The sequence below is a fragment of the Canis lupus genome, chromosome 35 (genome assembly GCF_011100685.1).
Source record: "Canis lupus familiaris isolate Mischka breed German Shepherd chromosome 35, alternate assembly UU_Cfam_GSD_1.0, whole genome shotgun sequence".
Classification (NCBI taxonomy): domain Eukaryota; kingdom Metazoa; phylum Chordata; class Mammalia; order Carnivora; family Canidae; genus Canis; species Canis lupus.
The window spans coordinates 6,982,206-7,005,008 of record NC_049256.1 but is presented as its reverse complement, the minus strand read 5'-3'; the positions used below and the strand labels follow the sequence as shown (position 1 = coordinate 7,005,008).

At 38.4% G+C, this 22,803-nt stretch overlaps 1 protein-coding gene across 8 annotated transcripts in view; it reads right to left on the bottom strand.

Annotated features, from left to right (window-relative positions):
- FARS2 (phenylalanyl-tRNA synthetase 2, mitochondrial) overlaps positions 1–22,803 on the bottom strand; it is a 499,622-nt gene that overhangs the window by 177,802 nt on the left and 299,017 nt on the right. For all 8 annotated transcript variants that reach the window (XM_038584089.1, XM_038584093.1, XM_038584088.1 and 5 more), the window contains one exon: positions 10,879–11,039. In XM_038584089.1, coding sequence (XP_038440017.1) covers positions 10,879–11,039 — 161 coding nt within the window. The remainder of the gene's footprint in view (positions 1–10,878; positions 11,040–22,803) is intronic.

The following is a 22,803-nucleotide window of genomic DNA, read 5'->3' as shown; positions in this document are numbered from 1 at the left end:
GGTGGTGGTGGTGACAGCAATAGTAGTGGTGGTGGTAAAAATATGAATAACAGTCAATCAGGGTGAGACACTTTCTATGTGACAGGTTCTGATATAAATGCTTTACCTATAAGCACTATTAACGATTCCTAATACAAATTTGTCCATTCTCTTGCTCATTGCATTTCTCCTCATTTTGCAGTCAATGATTAGAGAGCACATACAAAAGGTTCTGTAGATGGTCATCTTCCCCACATCTTCCTCCACCTCTTTCTAGGACAGGTTCATAATAAAGCAAATATCACAATAAAGCAAGTCAAATGAACTTTTTGGTTTCACTGCATATAAAAGGTATGTTTTCACTATACTGAAAACATAAGTCTATTAAATGTGCAATAGCATTATGTCTTAAAAAGAAATGTATATATCTTACTTTAAAAATCCTTTATTAGGCAGCCTGGGTGGCTTGGTGGTTTGGCGCTCCCTTCAGCCCAGGGCGTGATCCTGGAGACCTGGGATCGAGTCCCGCGTCTGGCTGCCTGTGTGGAGCCTGCTTCTCCCTCTGCCTGTGTCTCTGCCTCTCTCATGAATAAATAAATAAAATCTTAAAAAAAAAATAAAAATAAAAATAAAAACCCTTTACTGGTAAGCATCATCTGAGCTTTCAGTGAATTGTAATTCTTTTCCTGGTGGAGGGTCCTGTCTCCATATTGATGACTACTGATTGAACAGGTTGGTGGTTGCCAAAGGTTGGGGTGGCTGTGACAATTTCTTAAAATAAGACATCAATGAAGTTTGCCATGTTGATTGACTCTTCCTTTCACAAATGATTTCTCTGCAGCATGCAATGCTTGTTTGATAGCATTTTACCCATAATAGAAATTCTTTCAAAATTAGAGTCAATCCTCTCACCCCCTGCCACTGCTTGATCAACTAACCTTATGTAACATTCTAAACCCTCTGTTGTCATATCAACAGTCTTCATGGCATCTTCACTAGAAATAGGTGCCATCTTAGGAAACCACTTTCTTTGCTCATCCATAAGAAGTAATCCCTTATCTGTTCAAGTTTGATATTGAGGGGCAGCAGTTCAATCACATCTTCAGGCTGCACTTCTAATTTTGCTTCTCTTGCTGTTTCCACCACATCTGCAGTTCCTTCCTCCACTGGAATCCTGAAGCCCTTAAACTCATCCATGGGGGTGGGAATCAACTTTCAAACTCCTATTCATGTTGATACTTTGACCTTTTCCCATGAATCACGAATGTTCTTAATGGCATCGAGGATGGTGAATCCTTTCCAGAATGTTTTCAATACAGTCTGCCCAGATCCAACAGAGGAATCACTATCTATGGTAGTTATAGCCTTATGAAACATATTTCTTAAAGAATAAGACTAGAAAATCATAATTACTCCTTGATCCATAAGGTGTAGAATGGGTGTTGTGTTAGCAGGCATGAAGACAACATTCATCTCATTATACATCTCTATTAGACCTGCTGGATGGCCAGGTGCATTGTCAATGGACAGGAATATTTTGAAAAGGATCTTTCTGAAGACTCAAAAGAGAGCTTAAAATATCAGTAAACCATGACATAAATAGATGTGCTGTCATCTAGGCTTTTTTGTTTCATTTACAGAGCACAGGCAGAGTAGATTTAGCCTGATTCTTAAAGGCCCTATAAGATCTTTGGAATAGTAAATAAGCTTCGGCTTCAATTTCAGCTATAATTGCAGTCAGCAGCTGCCTTAGCCCCTGACAAGAGAGTCAGTCTGTGCTTTGAAGGCAGCCATTGACTTCTCCTCTGTAACTATGAAAGTCCTACATGGCATTTTTTCGCAATAGAAGGCTGTTCAGTCTACATTGAAAACCTGTTGTTTCATGCAGCCACCTTCATTAATTATCTTAGCTAGATTTTCCGGATAGTATGCTACAGCTTCTACATTAGCACTTGCTACTTTACACACTTTGTACTTGATGTCATGGAGATGGCTTCTTTCCTTAAACTCCATGAACCAACCTCTGCTAGCTTCAAGCATTCTGTCTACACCTTCCTCACCTTTCTCAGCCTTCACAGAATTGAAGAGTTAGGATCATGCCCTGGATTAGACTTTGGCTTGAGGAAATGTGGCTAGTTTTCTTTTCATCTAGATCACTAAAACTTTCTCCATATCAGCAATCAGGCTGTTTTAGTTTCTTATCGCTCATATGTTCACGTTCACTGGAGTAGCACTTTTAATTTCCTTCAAGAACTTTCCTTTGCATTCACAATTTGGCTAACTGAGGCAAGAGGCCTAGCTTTTGGCCTGTGTCGGCAACTGACATCACGAAGCTTAATCATTTCTAATTTTTTAGAGTGAGAGATGTGCAACTCTTCTTTTCACTTGGACACTTGGAGGCTATGCAGGGTATTAACTGGTCTGAGTTCAATATTGTTGTGTCTCGGAGAATAGGGGCACCTGAGGAGAGGGAGAGAGATGGGGGACTGGCTGGTCGGTGGAGCAGCCAAGACACACACAACACTTTCCCCCTAAGTTTAGGGTCTTGGATGGGCTTGGTTTGTGGTACTTCAAACAATTACATTAGTAACATCAAAGATCACAGATCACCTAATAAATATCACGATAATGAAGAAGTTTGAAATATTGTAAGAATCACCAAAACGTGACATAAAACACAAAGCACGCCAATGATGCTGGAAAAATGGAGCCAACAGACTTGCTTGACACAGGGCTGCCACGGACCTTCATTATGTAAAAATGGAATATCTGTGAAATGCAATAAAATGAAACAATAAAATGAGGTATGTCTGAAGGCTCTTGGGATAAACATCCCTTTTATAGAAAAAAATTATGTGTTTTATGCGTGTATGTGAGCTGGGAAAAAGCGCACATGGAAATACTGAAAAAAATCCGAGGTTCATTCATATCATTGCAACACAATGAAGCTGATGGGATTCTCACAGCTGGATTTATTTGGGAATAGAATGAAGAAACCCTGCATAATCCTACATTAAGTCTCTATCAGACAACATTTATGATAATGACAGCAGAACTAGATCTAGGAGCTAGTCCAAGTCATGGAGATTAGCAAGTAATCACAGGCTCAAGTCCTAATACAATTCTGGAGAGACATGGAGGGATTTCGAGAATTAGACTAGCAAAAAAGGATTAAAAGTAAAAAAAAAAGGAAGAAGAAAAATTTGACCTCCACATGCACTGGTCAATGTCCACAAAATTCTACACACACCTATACAGCTCCATTATTTACTTCTTTATTTCTTTATAATTATCTCTTAATAAATCTGTTTCCTCTTCCAGACTGGAAATAATGTGATGTCAGGAACTGTCAATGTCATCTTTCTGACTCCAGAACTCCTAGTGTTTCAGTCTAGGCACAACAGAGTTTACTAGTTCATCATTAGGAGCTCTCTGCAGTCAGGTGCAGACAAAATCCTAGGTGTCACTTACTTCAGTAAGTAAGAGTAAGTAACTCTTGTGGTGGAGTTACGGGTGGTTCCTAGCCTCGGTTTCACTATCAGTAAAATCAGTTGACAGCACCCACCCCATTAGATCGTAATAAATGAAATCCCTAACATGGGGAAAGTATTTAGTCCAGTATCCTGCACCCAGCACTCAACAAATGGCAAGTATTATAAGGTATTAAACAAATTAACATGCAACACAAGAGCCAGTGAACTATGATCGCTGAAAGACATCAATGAGGGAAAATGGACAACCCTGGCCTCTCGAGACTTCTAGTCTTCACATGACCCGGCATACCCCGCTGATGCTTCATACTATATGGGGAGCAAGGACAAACTGACACACTGTCCCACAGGAGTCTATCCTCAGAGAGGAATTCACAGTCACCATCCTTTCAGAGGTGTGCACCACATTCTGTGCACATCCAGCCTCATCCTTCCTATCTCTGCTTCTGTTTTTTTCTAAATAAATGAAGCACACAAACAAATCTCTGACTTAAGCATAATGTTTTAAATATACATTTAAATGGTAGGAGTTTACTCACACAGTCCCCTCACACTGACAAATACAAATGAATGAATGAATGAATGAATGGACAAGAGAGAGGGAGAGAGAGAGAAAGGAAGGAAGGAGGGAGGAAAGGTGGAAGGGAAGAGGAAAAGAAAGAAGACCTTTGGCCATAACAACAAAAGTGTTATAGGATTGCAACTGAAATTCTTGGTAACAAACTCAGGGGCAAGAAGAAAGAAGAGTTTCAAGATTGGTTCAAAGAGATCATAATTCATAGATCCACTTATTGTAATAGTTATGATGTGTGAAAGATGTTATGGCTTAAAGCTGACGGCCAAGAAAAGAATTGTTGAGACGTCTTTAGTGCAAAAAGGTGGTTTTATTAAAGCTCGGGGACAGGACCCACGGGCAAAAAGAGCTGCATTGGGGTCATGAGGAGTGGCCTCTTATAGACTTTCAAGTTGGGAGGGGGTTAGGGAGACCATAAATCTTTAAGGAATTTTGGAAGCAAGCTTTCCAGCACCTTGAGGGGGCCAGTTACTGTTGGGAAAAGGTCATTTATTACCGTCTAATAAAACCTGCATCATGAGACCCTTTGGATGGATTTCTGTGGATCATAAGCTTGGGGGATGATTGTCAACATGTATCCTGGAGGGGTAGAGATAAAAGAAGTTTCCAAATGAGTTTTTATATGTTAAAGTAGACTCACAGGCTCCTTAGGATCGGGCTTAGATTGCCGGTTGTTCTCAGCAAAGTGTTAGCATCAAGGCAGCTGAGTTCCTAGAGGAAGGTCACTGCCTGTTTCAAGGACTTGTCAGTGGGATGTAAGTAGGAAGGAAATTTAATAACTTTTCTTCTGCCTTTGTTTCCCACATTGGTTATACTAAATAAACCCAAACCTGAAATACACCAGGAAGAAGTGACTTTAATCACCTGGTCAGATCATCTCACTTTATCATCTCATTTTACAGATGAGCCTCTGACAAGTAAGATGATTTTGTCCCTCTTTCTGTAGCATCACAGTGTGGTCCATGGACCAAGAGCATTGGCATCATCTGATAGTTTGTTAGAAACACAGAGTCGTAGGCTTTGTGTTAGTCACACTAAATCAGAATATGCATTTTAACAAGATCCTCAGGTGACTCATCTCCACACTGACGTCTGAGAAGCATTAATACAGGCAGTTTGTTACCAGTGAGTCAATAAACTGGATAATTTTACTCAATGCCTTATTTTTCTATAAACTATACACTAAATCTTTGGATCTGTTAAGAAAAATTTAAATCCTTTGGCTTTGAGTAATCAACTTATGGATTTATTTTTTTCTTTTTTCTTTCTCCCTTTATTTTTACTTTTTTTTTTAATTTAAATTCAATTTGTCAACATATAACATCCAGTGCTCATCCCATCAACCTATGGATTTTAAACTCAGGATAAAACTTTAGGAAATGGCTCTTGGAAGCCCTGAATGGACCTGTGGTAACACACAACATATAGTGACTACTCAGTGACCATTTCCCCATTTGTAAAGTGCAAAGAATAATTATACCTAAACTCAGAGGGTTATTAAGAGGACTGCATTAAGGACTGTGTGGTATTTAGAATCCTGAACACAGCGTGAGGCCTAAATGAGTGTTATACGCTAAGTGTGATTGTTGTTATGCTCTTACACACAACCATAAGCCTCATGAGAGGCTCGCGGGTCACCGCCCATCCATTGTCAACTATTCCTGCTGCAGTGACAAGAGTTTGAAATAATATTCACGATTAGCGATAAATACAGCCTGTGCCCACAGAAGAGAGTCAGGAGAATTCCTTACCTGGGAGAAGAGTACAACCAACACTGCTGAATTCTTTCATCAAATAGGACTCACATGGAATTCACAATGTTTAAGTAAAATTTATGTGAATAAAATTTATAATACTGATTAATGAATGATTTTCAATAACAAGAATTACTCTCTATAGGACTAAATACTGAATTCACAATTTAGGACTGTTTAAAGAATTCTTCAGAGATGAACACAGCTTGGATTGTTGAATATTCAACTCAATGTCCTGAAACAGTGACATCCTACCTAGGGGGGTTGGCAGATAGACACACAACAAGCGCCCAAACGCCAGAATAAGCCCAGTCAGGGGATACAGAGTGGGGGACAAAGATCTCTTGTGCAGAACAAGATATCATTCATCCAACAGCTTGTTCATCCATGTATTTCGAGCACTGATCGAGGTCGGGTAAAGAGAGCTACAACAAACAAAGCACTTAATTCAAACCATGTAAAATAGAAACCAAAAATCAAAATCACCTTATAACCTGAGTTTCCTACTTACTAGATGCAAGCAATGGTTTGAAGGTATTCAGGGAAGAGTGGCATAGATGGAGCCTTGGGGTGATACAAATCAGACTGTTGCTAGACCCTAGAAGAGAGCCAGCATAGTGAGACAGATAGATGGATTTATAAGACTATGGAGACTGTGCAGAGGAAGATGCCAGAGAGGCCGAGAGCCTAAAACATAATCTTGGATGGCCTGATAGGAGATGAAAGAAAAGAAATTTCTGCTTCCTGCCAGCCCTACAATTCCCAAGTGGCTCCCAGAGTTTCCTAGCCAGAGAAGCCATAAACTCACAGCTGCCAGCAGACCTATTCCCCTACATTTCCTACCTTCCCCTCTGGCGAGGAGTCTTGCATCATATTATGATCATGTTAAACATTTGTCTTAAGATAGACCAGCAACATTAAGTGACAAAATGAGTCTCATTTCCCGCATATATATAATGAGAACCATTTCAGTCCAATAGGTTAAAACTGCTAACACTCTAGTACTGTCTGCATTACTTATACCTAACCCACAAAATCTGCTCTATTATACCTGTCATGATAAAAATAGGGTATCTAAAGGTATCTGTGATAAGTGAATAATGCCCTCCCCACAATCCCCAAGATACCCATGTCCTAATCCCTGGAAGCTGTGAACAGGTTACCTTACATTCAAAAAGAACTTTACAGATGTGATTAAGAAAGGATCTTGGGATGTGGAGGTTACCTTGAATCATCTTGGTGGGTTCCATGTAATCACAAGGGTCCTTTTCTTGCAAAGCAAACAAAAATTCAGAAAAGACGATTTGACCACAAAGGGAAGGAGAGAGAAAAATGCAGTGTGAGAGGAAGCCATGATCCAAGAATGAGAACAGCCCTACAAGCTCTCACAGGTAAGGAAACGGATTCTCCCCTTGAGCTACTGGAAGGAATCTGCCCCACTAACACCTTTGCTTTAGCCTAATCAGACTGATTTTGACCTCTGGAACTATAAAATAATAAACGATGTTGTTTTAAGCTGCTTGGTTTGTGGTAACTTGTTATGCCAGCAATAGGGAACTAACCCAGATTATCATCAATAAATACTAATTATAGGTGCATAATTAGGAAACAGCTCTCTGTGATCTATAATTTACAAAGTATTTTATAGACAGACATTATTTTGGTGATTAAATCCTAACTGCTCCATCAGACGTCCTTAAGTTTATTACCCAAAGACAGCCATTTAAATTATATTATAGTGCAAGTATGCATACATTGATTTTGAAATGTGAAGGCAGAAGAAATGACAAAAAATGACATGTAATACAAGAAAACCATAGTCTCTTTCTAGGTATCTTTGTGTCTCCTAAGAGGTGACAGTTAAAGTGCACTTAAGATTGGACTTATGCCACTAACTCATGGTAGCAAATATGTTAGTTATCTGTGAATATTTCACGAGCGCTGAGTGCCTGTTCTGTACAATGTTGGCTGGTGTTCCATCAATGTTTACCAATTCAATAAGTGACTGAAAAAATGAAAAAGTGAATGAGAAAAACTTAGATTCTTAGTCAGGTTTTACTTTTGATCATTTAGATGGAGTTTTATTCTAAATTAACCTAGAAGGACCTGGTGCTAGAGCAAAAATAAACAGCTTACTTAAAAAAAAAATCACATTTTTTTTTTTTAAAGCCACTAAAAGTCAAACTGAAAATGTGAATAGGTTGTAGAAGATTTTTCCACCCTTGGTTAGGATGCAAAAGGTCACAGAAAACCAATGTCCCACTGTAACGATGAGAAAACAATAAATTTAGAAATCTTATTTGTCATGCAAAATATTGAGGAGATCTGGACACAAGTCTAATCGAGCAGAATTCCAGAGGGGGGTGTGCCCTTTCTGGGGTGGACAGACATTTATGGGTGCTTCACCACTGGTGCATTAGTAGGCAGAAAAGCTAGCCTGCTTTTGGTAAAAGAAACTTGGCTGGAATAAGGAGATATGAGCCAAACTTTGATCAGCCAAGCATCGACTAGTATGGCAGACTGGATAGTGGAGGAACAGCTAGCCCTCACTGCTAGCCAATGCTCCTTCATAATACTTTTGCCTGGTAAGCACCGGTGGCAGAAGCTGGCAACCTGGTGGAAAGTAGAGAGATCTCATCTCCCATGCAGAGATCCCAAACTCTGCTGCTGGGGCCAGATCTCACCATCAAGGGGAAATCAAATGGTGATTTGACTCCTGATTAGAACAAAGATATCTTGCCTAGTCATCTTCATCTTACCTGCCTGACAGTGGAAAGGGCAAGGCTTTCAGAGGACAGGTATTATCTACTTTGGCATCTTTGTCTTTTTATACACAATATAAAAGTGAGATAAGTGAAAAAGCAGGAAAAAGATGACCCATAACAAAGAAGAAAAGAAAAAAGAATAAAAGGAGAACAATAGTAACAAAATGGTTGGAATTAACAGAACTGAAAAATAACTATTAAGAAGACGCTAAAGAATTTAAGGGAAAATGTACAAAATAGGTGAAAAGATGAAGAATTCACCAGAGTAATAAAAACTCTAAAAGAGAAGCAAATAGAAATTGTAGAACTGATAAGTACAATATGAATTCACTGGAGGGGCTTCATGGTTAAATGGACAAAATAGAAAAGGTTAGCAAACCCAAAGATAAGAGAATAAAAACTATCTAAAATAAAGCACTGAGTGAAAAAAAAAATCAGTAATAAAAAACACACCCTGAGAATCAGAGTACTATGGCATAACTTCAAATGGTCTGACATACATGCAGTTGCAGCCTGAAAAGAAAATAAAGAATAGAGTATGCTTGTTGGAAGAGATATCAGGGTTTCAAGGATGGTTAAAGGGCATTAATCCAACCCAGTGAGATCCCAAGCAGGAAAAGACAGAAAAGCATACGTAGGTCAAACCACTGAAAACCACAGTACAAAGATAAAGACAACGAAATGACATGTTTCAAGAGCTGAAAGGAAAACACACACTCACTTGCACAAACACACATATGTGTGGGCACACACCCACAGGCACACACACACCTACACATCCATACACGTGTACACAATGTCCACATGCACACACACATACATGCATGTGTGCACACAAACTGGTAACCTAGACACCTATATTGGTAGGAAATACTCCTAAAAAGTACGGATGAAACAAAGGCATTTCCAGACAAGTAAACTGCGAACTTTTGTGCTACATTACAGGAAAATATTAAAGGAAGTTCTCCAGACCAAAGGGAAATGATCCCAGATAAAAACCAAGATCGGCAGAAAGGAACGATGATCAGTGGGGTAATATCAAGGTGGATATAAAACAAAATAGCTTTAAGTCTCTTTAAAAAATAATTGGCCATTTGAAGCAAATAGAGTGATAGACTGTGGAATTATAATACATGGAGAAATAAAATAAGAATATTAAACTCAAGGAGAGTAAGCCAATCTACACTATTGAAGAAAATTAAATGTCTCATGAAGCTGTGTAATAGTTACCATGGTAAAGGGTGATGGGATTAATTACGCACACTGTAATCTAGAATAGCCACTTAAAAATACAAAATGGAGAGTGCCAGGATGGTTCAGTCGGTTGAGTTACTCTTGATTTCGGCTCAGGTCATGATCTCAGGGTCCTAGGACAGGCCAGAGCTGTGCGTAGGGCTCCGTGCTCAGTGGCCAGTCTGCATGAGATTCTCCCTCTCTCTTGGCCCCTCCCCCCTCTTGTGCTCTCTTTCTAAAATAATAAATAAATCTTAAAAAAAAAAAAACAAAATGGTGAGATCGAATAGGATCAGGGTAATAATAAAATGGAGGAAAAGAACAAACAAACCAAAAAACACAAAACCTTAGTTTCCAAATGAAGGAAAAAAGAGAAGGGGAAAATAAAAAATGACAGAATTAAGCCCAAGAATCTCCCATGTAATTACAGTAAATGTTAAGAGGTATTCAACACTCCATTAAATCCAGGCTTAAATAAAAAGACCCAACTCTATGCAGTTTACAAGAGGCACACTGAATATAAGGACCTAGAGTGAAAATAAAATGAGGACAAGGACATGCACTGCAAACACTAATCATAGGTGTCTACTACGTTAGTATCAGAAAAACTAAACTTTAAAAGTATCATCGGTGATTAAGATGGCTATTTCATAATGATAAAATGATCATTAACGAAGCCCAAAGTTAGTTCTTTGCTCAGACTAAAAGCTTAATAAATTTCTTATTTTTTACATACAATTTCTGACAGTTTATGAACTCCTGTGTGATTATGGACCTCTACTTAAGACTTCTTTCCAAGGGGCACCTGGGTGACTCAGTTGGTTAAGCGTCTGCCTTCAGCTCAGATCACGATCTTGGGGTCCTGGGATAGAGCCCCACTCCCTCTACCCCTCCCCTCTGATTCATGAATAAAAAAAATCTTTAAAAAAACCCCACTCTTTAAAAAAATACACATTATTTATTTTTACACATTATTTTTAAATTCCACAAGTTTCCTTTCAAGTGTATGACCCCTTCAGTTCTTAAAAACTATTATTATTATTATTATTACTATTATTATTAGAATCTTCAAGTCATTTTACCTGAAATTTCACCTTCTGGTTGATATCTGACACGCGGAACTGCTTCAGGAAACGCTCATCCTCACTCCAGAAGAGGCGGATGTCAGGGATGTCATAGAGGATCATGGCCAGTCTTTCCAATCCTAGACCAAAGGCCCAGCCAATTCGATCTTGAGCACCAGCTACGATAGGAAAACAAAACAACTGACTTAAAAAATATAAAGGCTTCAAGGTGAATACTACTTGCTGATAAGTGACCAGTACCACTGTTAAGTGCCTGTTAAGGCACTGGGGAGGGGTTGTGGAGAGATCCACGAGGGTGCCCCATCTTATGTTTCTCATGCTTCCCACATTCCTTACTCACGTCCCTCACTAAAGCACTCTGGAGTCATGCTGACTCTAGGATTGCCTTTCATGTTTTATTACATTCCAGGATCTTTTAAGCCCTGGCTCCTGCCTCTTTGCCCTGATTCAAACATTTAGCCTACTATGTGCAGGTTACAGAGAAGAAGACAGAAAAGATCGTCTCCGTCCCTAGGTGGCCTAACTGGACAGGCAGGTATATTTGAAACATGTCACAGTGGACATTAATATTCAGGAAGAACCCTCCATTTCATTAAAACAACTTTACCCTTAATAAGAGCTACCTCAGTAACACATAGGGAGCAAGCAAGCAAAGATGAAATGCTCATTTACTACCACTCACTCCAAAGGTAAGATGTGTTATTTATTTACATTATGGCAATGCCATGAACTTGAAGGGTTTATTTCGCTTATCTGAAACAGGAGTAAGACCAAAGACATAAAAGCACTGCGTGAAGAAGGCAAGGGAGTAATTCACATGACTGGAAAAGCTTTCAGAAAGGGCTCATGAAAGGAACATAATTTCAACTGAACACTAAGGGTAAGTAGGATCCTGGACAGGCTGCAATGGCCTCAAGATTTCATTCCTAACATGTGTGTCCTGTGTGGATCCCTCCCTTTGAATGTGAGGGACCCCAGGAACGGGATGGAGTTTTACCCATGATTAGGTTACTTTATATGTGGGACCTTCTGAGCAAACCAGCTTACAGAAATGAGAGGGCCCTGTGGCCAGGACCTGAGGGAAGCCTCTAGAAGCTGGAGGAGGCCTGGCAGTCAGCCAGAAATGAGAGTCCTCAGTCCTACAACCTTAAGGAAATGAATTCTCCCAACAGCATGAATGAGCTTAGAAGAGGACCCTGAACTCCAGAAGAGTGTGCAGCCTTGCTGACATCTTGATATCCACCTTGAAGACCCTGAGTTGGGGACCCAGCCAATCTGCGCCTGGACTTCTGGTGCAAGGCAAATAAATGCGACATTCGTTTATGCTGTTGTAATTCATTAAGTATGAGGTTAATTTGTGAGCTAGCAAAAGAAAACAATCATGCATCCAAAATGTGGAGAAAGGTAAAAGAAAATCTCAGACTGAAGGAACGTCTTCAGTAACAAAGGGGTGACAGTACAACATGGAATGGTTAGTAGTGGATTCTGGAAACACAGATGGTTCAACGTTGAGACAGGTAAGAGAGAAGAGAACCCATTTCTGCCTAGCTACTCCTACCACCATTGTTTATGAATAGACAAGGATAAATGTGTAATAGAAGCTATACAGAAGTATGAGCCTCTTCAAATGGTTTAAAAGCTGAATGGGGACGTCTGGGTGGCTCAGTGGTTGAGCGTCTTGCCTTTGGCTTAGGCTGTGATCGCGGGGTCCAGAATCGAGTCCGCGTCAGGCTTCCTGCATGGAGCCTGCTTCTCCCTCTGCCTATGTCTCTGCCTCTCGATCTCTTGTGAATAAATGAATAAAATCTTTAAAAAAAAATAAAAAAATAAAAGTTGAATGAATTAAAATAGTCAAAATGAGATCACAAAAGAAAAAGATAGAGAGAGAGAATGGCTCAGTAGCAGGAGGGAAGGTGGATTTTGAAAGAAAAGCAAGTGGTTGGCTGAGTGCACCCGTCCCTGAGTAAGAATGAGCATTCAGATAAGGAGGAAGGGAGAGGGGTGTCTAACCTTGCAGACAGTGGAGTCACCAAAGAGTGAGCACAATCCCTGACCCAGTGACCAGGTGCCTAAGAGAGCAGTTGAAGAGTGAGGCCAAATATTTTGGAATAATTCATACTGATGCAATCATTCATACTGAAAAATGGTTGGCCACTAGTTACAGACATGAAATATCATATAATCATGACAGAGTTTTTAAATCTATTTAAAGAAGATTTCTTTTTCTTTAAATGAAAAGGGAAAATTGCAGTCCTGGTAAGGTGGTCATTCAGAGTCCTCATTCACTGCCGGTTACAACACATATTTCAATAACAATTTGGAAATAACATGGCAATACATATAAAGTTTTGCCTTAAAAAATGTTCAGTCTTTATTCTTATAGGTCTACTCAGAAATTTGTCCTAAAGAAATAATCCAACAAAAGAAAAATATAAATGAAAGAAGATACTCAGCAGTACAACTTATAAGAGCAAAAACCGGGAAACAATCTGAGTAGCCCAAATTAGGGAATGGCTTAAAATTATAGGGACATTTTGATGCAGTCATTAAAAATCATACTTACATAAATATATATTTAATAAGTGACAGACTATAAGGAATTATGAAAAATATCTATGATAACATGAATATGTACTATGATACCACTATTTAATATAGATACAAAGGACTGTACTGTGAAAATATAAAAACAAATTGTGGTGTTCAAGAATTACAATGGGTAATAGTTTTTAAACAACTTTAAAACATTTTCCTGTAATTGTTACAGTCTTTTCAAATAAACAAGTAATAAAGATAAGTAGGGACGTTAATGCTGCTTTGTGACTTAGGTTTTTTTCCTTAATCTTTTAGATTTTATTACCAATTTTTAGATATAACCAACCACTGAAAGCCTACTTTCTGTAACTGAATGAGCCAGTCAATTTACGGCATGATTTTATTTAATATCTATTCTTTCTTTTAGTATCTTAGTTTTTCCTCCTTTCAGCTACCCACAATTAGTTCTCCAACCCCCAAAACTTTTTCTAAAGCAAAAACAAGAATAACAAAGAGCTCCTCAAAGTAGGTAAGAGCAACAATCTAATTTTTTTTTAAGACAGTTTTATCTATTTGAGAGAGGCGGGGGGCAGAGGGAGAGGGACAGAGAGAACCTCTGGCAGACTCCATGCTGAGCACGGAGCCCAACATGGAGTTCAATCCCATGAAATTGAAATTATGACCTGAGCCAAAATCAAGAGCCAGATGCTCAACTGACTGAGCCACTCAGGTGCCCCAACAATCTAATTTTTTAAATGGACAAAGAAAATCTAATTTTTTAAATGGATATTCATAGAAAAGGGAAGAAAAATTACCCTTAAGCAAAAGAAAAGCTTAAGAAAAATGAAAAGTAAAAATGCACAAGTTACCGTATTTTAGTTATCAGAATGGCTGAATAAACACATCTGATCCCATACTTTATAGCAAAGCCAAGGGAAAACAAGCACTCTCTACATTGCTGGTAGGTTCACAATTGGGTTTTTACCCTATTGACCTAAGGACCATAATATAGCAGTAGCTATCAACATTACAGGTGCATATACCACCTTGTTACTTTAGCTACTAGAATGTAATCCTACTTATGGGAAATTATGAATGTGTAAGTCCTCTTGCTGGAGTATTGGTTATAAGAGCAAAAGATAACAACCTAATGTCCATCACTAGGGAACCAACTAAATAATCTGCTATGTCCATACAATGGCATATTATTATAAAAATCTCTGACAGATTTCAAAAACTTTGATGAAAGCAGCAGCTGCCTGGCTTTGTTTTGTTTTGTTCTTATTTTGGGGGTGGTTGGGAAAGAACTGAGCAAATGGAGGACAAAAATGGGAAGACATCACACTACATACCTTTTTAAATAAAGACAAGAAATATTTCAGATAACAGAGATTTTTGTTACTAGATAAAATAATTTGTCTTCTGTTTATTTTTAAGAGATTATAAGAACAAAGTATTCCTCTCATGTTACATGGGGGCCAAACTTTCAGGATAATTATAATTAATAAAAATGGATTCCTATGTCCTCCTTCTAATAGCCAGGATGGGTCTCTTTCCTTCTATAAGACCCAATGCATTTCTAAGCCTGAAATGTCATTATTGGTGGGGCTTTCAAAAAAAAAAAAAAAAAAAACTCACAAATTCCTTCATACCTTTTTTCTTCAATCTCAGTGGGTTGTAATGTCTTCAGCTAATCAACTATAGAGGAAATGATGCTACATGACTTCTGAGGTCAGTTTATTTATTTTTTTAAAGACTTTATTTACTCATGACAGACACAGAGAAAGAGAGAGGCAGAGACAGAGGCAAAGGGAGAAGCAGGCTCCACGCAGGGAGCCCAATGTGTGACTTGATCCCGGGACTCCAGGATCATGCCCTGGGCTGAAGGCAGGCACTAAACCACTGAGTCACCCAGGGATCCCCCCCTTGGTTAGTTTAAAATAGCCATACAACTAACATTTGGTCTTCTGTAAATGCTTGCTCTTCACACGTTCCTTCTCACAATTCTACCTCTAGCACATTCTCTCTTGAAACCCAACTGCCATCCTCTGAGAAGGCAGTAGCATGGAGACACCATGTATAGGCACTCCAGTGGACGGTCCTAGGTGAATCCAGCTTTCAAATCATCCTAATGCTGACAGCAAACATGTCAGTAAAGGAGACTTAGGAGGGGGCCAGGCCTGGCTCTCTAAATCACCCCAGCTGTTTAATCTTCCCAAGGCTCCAGCCACCATGGATGAGAGAGAAACTGTCCCCACTATGCGCTGTCCAAATTTGTGACCACAGAATAATAAAACTGTGGCTCTCTTATGCCATTAAGTTTGGAGAGGTTTGTTATTCAACAAGGGATAACCAGACATTGTTAAATCACCTGCATTTTGCTTTGTATTATAAACATTTCCAAAAATAAATAAATAAAAATAAATAAGCATTTCTGATTATGGTTAAACTAAGGCTAACTGAACTACTGATGTAAATTCATTTATTTGAGATATAAGATGATGCAAATAAAGACTAGATAGTGTTTCACTTAGGAGAGATTCGGAATTAAGCTTTAAGTAAGATGAATCCACTATATTATAGTATCCTGTATGTCATAGTATCAATTACATCCTAATATCGCATCTATATACAAAGGCCATGCCACCCCACATTATTCATTGCGTTGTTCATCCTACATAGAAACAAAACAGTCCTAGGCCAAAACTATGTAATACCCCTTCTCCCAACCAACTACTGCTTTTCACCTTATTTTTCTACTTTGTGATGAATGGATCATCATCCATCTAGTTATTCAAGGCAGAACCCTGGGAGAAAATTTTAACTCTAAATACTACCTCATTTCAGATATAGACATTTAAAGTATATCTCAAAATTTTTCTCAAAACTATCCCTTTATTCTAGTCTAATTGCTACTACCGATTTGTGCCTTTAACAAATATCTCTCACCTGGGCTCTTCTAAGAAACACCCAAGTAGTCACCGTCTGTCTCCCTATTTGGTCCATCTGTGATATTGCCACCAATTCTCCTTATAAAACATAAATTTGGACACTGTCACCAGTATAAAAGGGAAGAACAATGAATGACTCATCTCTAAGAACCATATTTGTTCTTAATCTTATTTTGCATTTATTGTCTTTCTAAAACACACACAAAAAAAGCTTAAAATTATTCCATAGATCCCCATTCACTCTAGCTAAACTTGAATACTCAGGGAACCTCAAGATTCGATGTACAAGGTCCAGTTGGGAAAATGCTTTACTGTAAGTTAAATACTAGCATCTCTGTTCATTACTTGGCACCGAGGCAATCATAAAGATAAACAGATGGGGTGCCTGGATGATTCAGTTGGTTATGCGTCTGCCTTTGGCTCCACTAGGACAGAGCCCCATGTTGGGCTCTCTCCTCAATGGAGAGCCTGCTTCTCCCTCTCCCTCTACCTCTGCCTGATGCTCCCCTTGCTCATGTGCTCTCTCTCTCTAATAAATAAATAAAATCTTAAAAAAAAAGTGGAAACACAAGTATTCAGCTATGTTACAGATAGACTGAGAAGGAGTAGACTGAAAAAGTTTGAAGAACTTTCAAAAAATTTTTCAATACCTCACAGGTTGTTAATTTTGTCACATATAAAATTATGCCCATGACATTGCTCAACAACAGAATTCACTTTTTTTTCAAATGCAGATGGTTCATTTGCCAACACAGACCATTTTCAGAAACACAGAAAAACCCTCAAAATACTTAAAAGGATTGACATTTACAAGGAACATCCCATGCCCAAAGTGAAACTAAATCAGAAGTCAACACTATAAAAATATCTGAAAATTTCCCAACTATAGGGAAATTAAACAACATACTTTTAAATTATCCAAGATTCAAATAAAACAAATCGCAACAAAAATTAGGAAATGCATTGAAATAAATACAAATTAGGATGCAACACATAATAATGAATAGAATGCAACTAAACCTGTGACTCAAAAGAAACCTGTAACATTAAATGCTTATGTCAGAGAAGAAGGTGTCAAATCATGACTTACTTTACAAACTAGAAAAAGAAAATTAAGAACTAAGTAAAACAAAGAAAAAATAAAGAAAATAATTTAAGTGGTAAAAAAACAGAAAAACAATAGAGAAAATTGATGACACCAAAGCTGGTTTAAAATAATTTTTTTAAACTGGAGCATAGTTGATACACAATGTTACTTACATTAGTTTCAGATGTACAACATAGTGATTCCACAACTCCGATATGTTGTGGTATGCTCACCAAAAGTGTAGCTACCATCTGTCACCATAAATTACTATTACAATACCATCAATTATATTCCCTCTGCTGTGCCTTTAATCCTGTGACTTCTTCCATAACTGGATACCTGTATCTCCCATTCCTCTTCACCTGTTTTGCCCACTCTCTCACCATCTTTCCCTCTGGCAACCATTAGTTTGTTCTTGGTATTTATGGGTCTGTTTCTGCTATTTGTTTATTTATTTGTTTTCTTTTCTAGATTCCATATTTAAGTGAAATCATATGGTATCTGCTAGAATCAAGACAAGAAATAGCAAGTGCTAGTGAAGATTCAAAAAGAAAGGAAGCCTTGTACATTGTTGGTGGGAATGTAAATTGGTGTGGCCACTGTGGGAAACAGTATAGTATGGAAGTTCCTCAAAAATGAAAAATGGAAATATCATACAAGTTAGTAATTCCACTACCGAGTATTTACTCCCTCCCAAAGAATGAAAACACTAATTCAAAAAGATATACGCACCTCTATGTTTATTGCAGCATTATTTACAACAGCCAAGACATGGAAGCCACCCAGGTGTCCACTGATAGATGAACAAAGAAGAGTGCTGTGTGTGTGTGTATATTATATATATATATATATATATATATATATATATATATATATGTGTGTATTAAATATACGTATTATATATACATATATGTATAATGGAATATTAGTCATAAGAAAAAAAAATTTCTCTATTTGAATTATTTCACCTCTGGGTCCATCCATATTGTTGCAAATAGCAAGGTCTTTTTCCTTTTGAGGACTGAGTAATGTTCCATTTTACATGTATACCAAAAGCTGTTTAAAAAATTTCAAAACTTGATAAACTTCTAGCCAAACCAATAAGGGTAAAAGAAAAAGAGGAGGTACAAATTACCAATGTCAGGAATGAAATATAGGGCCTCACTAAACACAGATCCTAGAGACATTAAAAGGATAATGGGGGGATATTATGAATAACTTTATGCAAATGAATAAAACTATTCAACAATCCATACAAAATGGAAAATTCCTCCAAAAAAAAAAAAACCCCAAACTACCAAAGCCTATTAAAACGAACAGATAATCTGTATCAATTAAAAATACTGAATATGTCATGAAAACCTTCCCACAAAGAAAACTTGAAGATCAGATGGCTTTAACTATGAATTCTATCACAATGTTAAGGAAGAAATAATACTAATTCTATAAAACTCTCCCAGAAAGTAGAGAATAATGAAATTTTATGAGGCTAGGATTACTCTTATACCCAAACCAGACAAAGACATTCCAAGAAAAGAAAACTTTAAACCAATATGCATCATGAACAGAGAAAACAAACAAACCACCTTTAACAAAATATTAACAGACTGAATCCAGCAATGCATGAAAAGGACACAATGTCAGGACTGGATTTATCCTAGGAATGCAAGTTTGCCTCAACATATGAACATCAGTCAATGTAACTCATCATATAAGCAGATTAAAAAAAGAAAACACATGATCATTCAGTAGATGCAGAAAAAGCAATTAAAAAAATTTACCATTCACTAATTATAAAAATTCTCAGCAAATGAAGAACACTGGGCATTTCTTTAATCTCATGAAAGATACAATAAGAAATGAAGAGCTAATACAATACCCAGTGGTGAAAGACCAGTTGCTTTCCCTCAGGGTCAGCTTGAAGACATCTATGTCCACTCTATTTCTTTTTCTATTAACCTGAGTTCCAAGCCAGTTGGGCGGGGAGTGGGGAGTGGGTGAGGGGGAGGGCAGGAAGCAAAAACAAAAATAAAAGCAGATCAACAGATTGGAAAGAAAAAAGTAAAACTGTCTTTATTTGTAGATGGCATGACTGACTACATAAAAATTCCTAAGGAAAATATTTCAAAGGTTACTGATACGTGACTTTAGGAGATCATGATCTACAAAATTCCACAGAATGCATGATTTTGGGGCATCTGTTTCACATGTCAGTGGGGAGTAGCGCAGACACTCTTCTGAAGATAGGAGACTGGCTCTACTGGGAGGACCCAATGCGAAGACCAGTGAGGCAGCCATTGCATCAGGCACCTGGAATCCCAACCACTTCAGTTATGGATGAGATCTGGGGTAGAAGCAGGGAGCAGAGGGCCTCTAGCTTCCTTCCATCACACTCTGAGTCTTACAATTATTCTTATGGAAAGGCCTACTTGGGACAATCCATTACTGTGGAGGGTTGCAAGAAAGGATGTGGCATCTGTTTGCTGAGCTGTATCAAATTTTACCTTTGAAACACTTTTGCTTTGGTCCCACCTAGAACACCTACTTCTTCTGAATTGCACCCCTCACTGTGCTATCTGGCTAGGACACTATTAGTAAGACACCAGGCGCTCCCATCCAGGATGCGGATCACTGTATCACAGTCTTCTCTAAGAGATGCCATTAAATAAACTGATCTCAGATCTAAGAAGATGGAAAATGCTTCTTTCCCCCTGAACAACTGGTTGTTTTTCATTTTAACAATACCACAAGTTACATAATTGATCATAATTCTCTCCTAACTTTGGCCCCATAGAAGCTTAGAGCCAACCTTGCAGGTCACCTCTACAACTGTACAAGTGTTCAGGGTACATTTCTCTGTGTGACTCTTGGCCCAGTTTTATTTTCTTATCCTTATTTCCTCTTTGTCCTGATTATCTCAACTATTTATTTTAGCCTCTTGTACATACTTTTATATGGCACTTCAAATTCTTTATGGAAGAAAGTGAGCCATAAATAACTAGACACTTAAAGATACTGTCAGCCAAGGCAGGTCTAATTTTCAGGTCTTTGGCACTCCTCAGCTGTAATTTGTTGCCAGGTGCTCAAGGGCTGACAGGGTTTTAAGGCAGTATATTTTTTTCCCTATTCCAATAGTAGAGAGTTCCAGTAAACTAGAGTCCCCAAAGCAGAAAGCTGACTGCAGAGAAACCTCCTCAATTAAACAGAATATTCAGGATGGGAAGCAATTAGGTAGGTATTCTGATTAACACGGCTTTGTGCTGAATGGAACAACCCACACAGGAAAAATTGTTTTTGTTGTTGGTGCTGAAAATCATCCTAAGAAGGTCAGCCTATATATAGAAGCAAAATAATGTGAGAGCCCAGAGATTGGAAAATTAAAAAGAGAAAGAAAAAGAGGAGGAAGAGGAGGAGGAGGAGGAGGAGGAGGAGGAGGAGGAGGAGGAGGAGGAAGAGAGGATGCCAACTGAAAAGAGGACAGTAGGAAGTCTTCAGCGTCAAAGTGGAGAAACTAAGTGGATCCTAGAGCCTAAAGCCATCTAATCCCATAAACTGTCCCTTCTACAGCAGATGGCTGTCCAAGCTCTGCCTCAACAGCTGCAGAAAGAGAAGCTGGAACAAGAGAGAAACCAAAGCACTGCACAAGGCTTGGCACATGGCCTCTGGTTTGGCCCTTCCAAGCACAGACCCTGGGAGCATGAGGCATCTCAGAGAGACAATGGCTCTCCTGGCTATGTGTCAGGATGGGGACCAAAGAGCCCTGAAGAAAGACCAAAACTGGCTGCCATGCTTTTGAAAGCAAAGGCCATCTGTGCCTTGAGTGGAAGGTACCAGGGGTGGTGGGTAGGGATACTTTTCAGACCTCCATTCCAAAAAAGTCTTTAGAAAAATCACTGTGCCATGGAGAAAAGATTGTATCACCAACCTGAGAAAAGGCTGAGAATGGAAAGTTGTTGACCATGAAACAGATCTACACACAAACACACAGTATTAAAGCTGCACCAAGACAAGAGAAGCCTATGTGCCTTCATCTCTATATGTGATGATCTTGAGCCACAGAGAGACAGTTACAGAATAAATTATATTTTGTCAGACAATGCAAGAAGATGAGGAATTTGGGAGAATTGGGGGGGGGCAAGAAGCAGAGAGAATTATTAGGGCAATGAAAATACTCTATATAGATACTATAATGATGGGTACATGTCATTATACATTTGTCGAAACCCACAGAATGTACAACCCCAAGAATGAACCATAAGGTAAACAATGAATTTTGGGTGATAATGACATGTCAAATATAGGTTTATCAATAGAAAAAATGTAGCACTTTGATAGGGGATATTGATAATTGGGGAGCTATGCATGTGTTGGGGCAGAGGGTATATGGGAACTCTGTTTGTTACCCTCAATTTTGCTATGAAACTAAAGCTGCCCTAAAAAATTAGTCTTCACTTAAAAAAGGGAGGTGAGAGTGGAAAGAAAACCCACAAAATGGAAGAAAGGTTTGTTAAGGGTTTACTATCCAAGGACGTCTGGGTGGCTCAGCGGTTGAGCGTCTACCTTTGGCTCAGGGTGTGATCCCCATCCTGGGATACAGTCCCACACTGGGCTCCCTGCAGGGAGCCTGCTTCTCCCTCTGCCTGTGTCTCTGCCTCTCTCTATTTCCCATGAATAAATAAATAAAATCTTTAGAAAACAAAAGAGTTTACTATCCAGGATATATAAAGAACTCCTACAATTCAAAAAACAAACAACCCAATTTAAAAATGGACAAAAGATTTACATAGACATTTCTATGAAATAGAAATGTCTATGAAATAGAAATAACCAAGAGGCACCGGAAAAGATGCTCCACATCATTAGTCATTAGGGAAATGTAAACCCAAACCATAGTGAGATACTACTTCACACCTACTAGGCTGGCTATAATATAAAACAAACAAACAAAAAACTGAGAAAACAAGTGCCAACAAGGACGTGAACAAATTGGAACCCTTGTGTACTGTTGCTGGGAATGTAACATGGTGCAGCTGCTGTGGGAAACAGTTGGGCAGTTCTTCAAAAAATTTAACATAGAATTACCATATGACCCAGCCATTCTCTCTCTCTCTCTCTCTAGATCAACTGATCTATTTCTATCTGTATGTGTGTGTATACATCTGTGTGTGTACATATGCATACACAAAACCTATAGACGTACAGATACATAGATATACATATATCCAAGAAAATTGAAAAAGGGACTCAAAATAACTGTACACTAATGTTCACAGCAGCATTATTCACAATAGATGAAAGGTAAAAAGAATAACTCAATGTCAGAGAATGAATAAACAAAATGCAGTACGT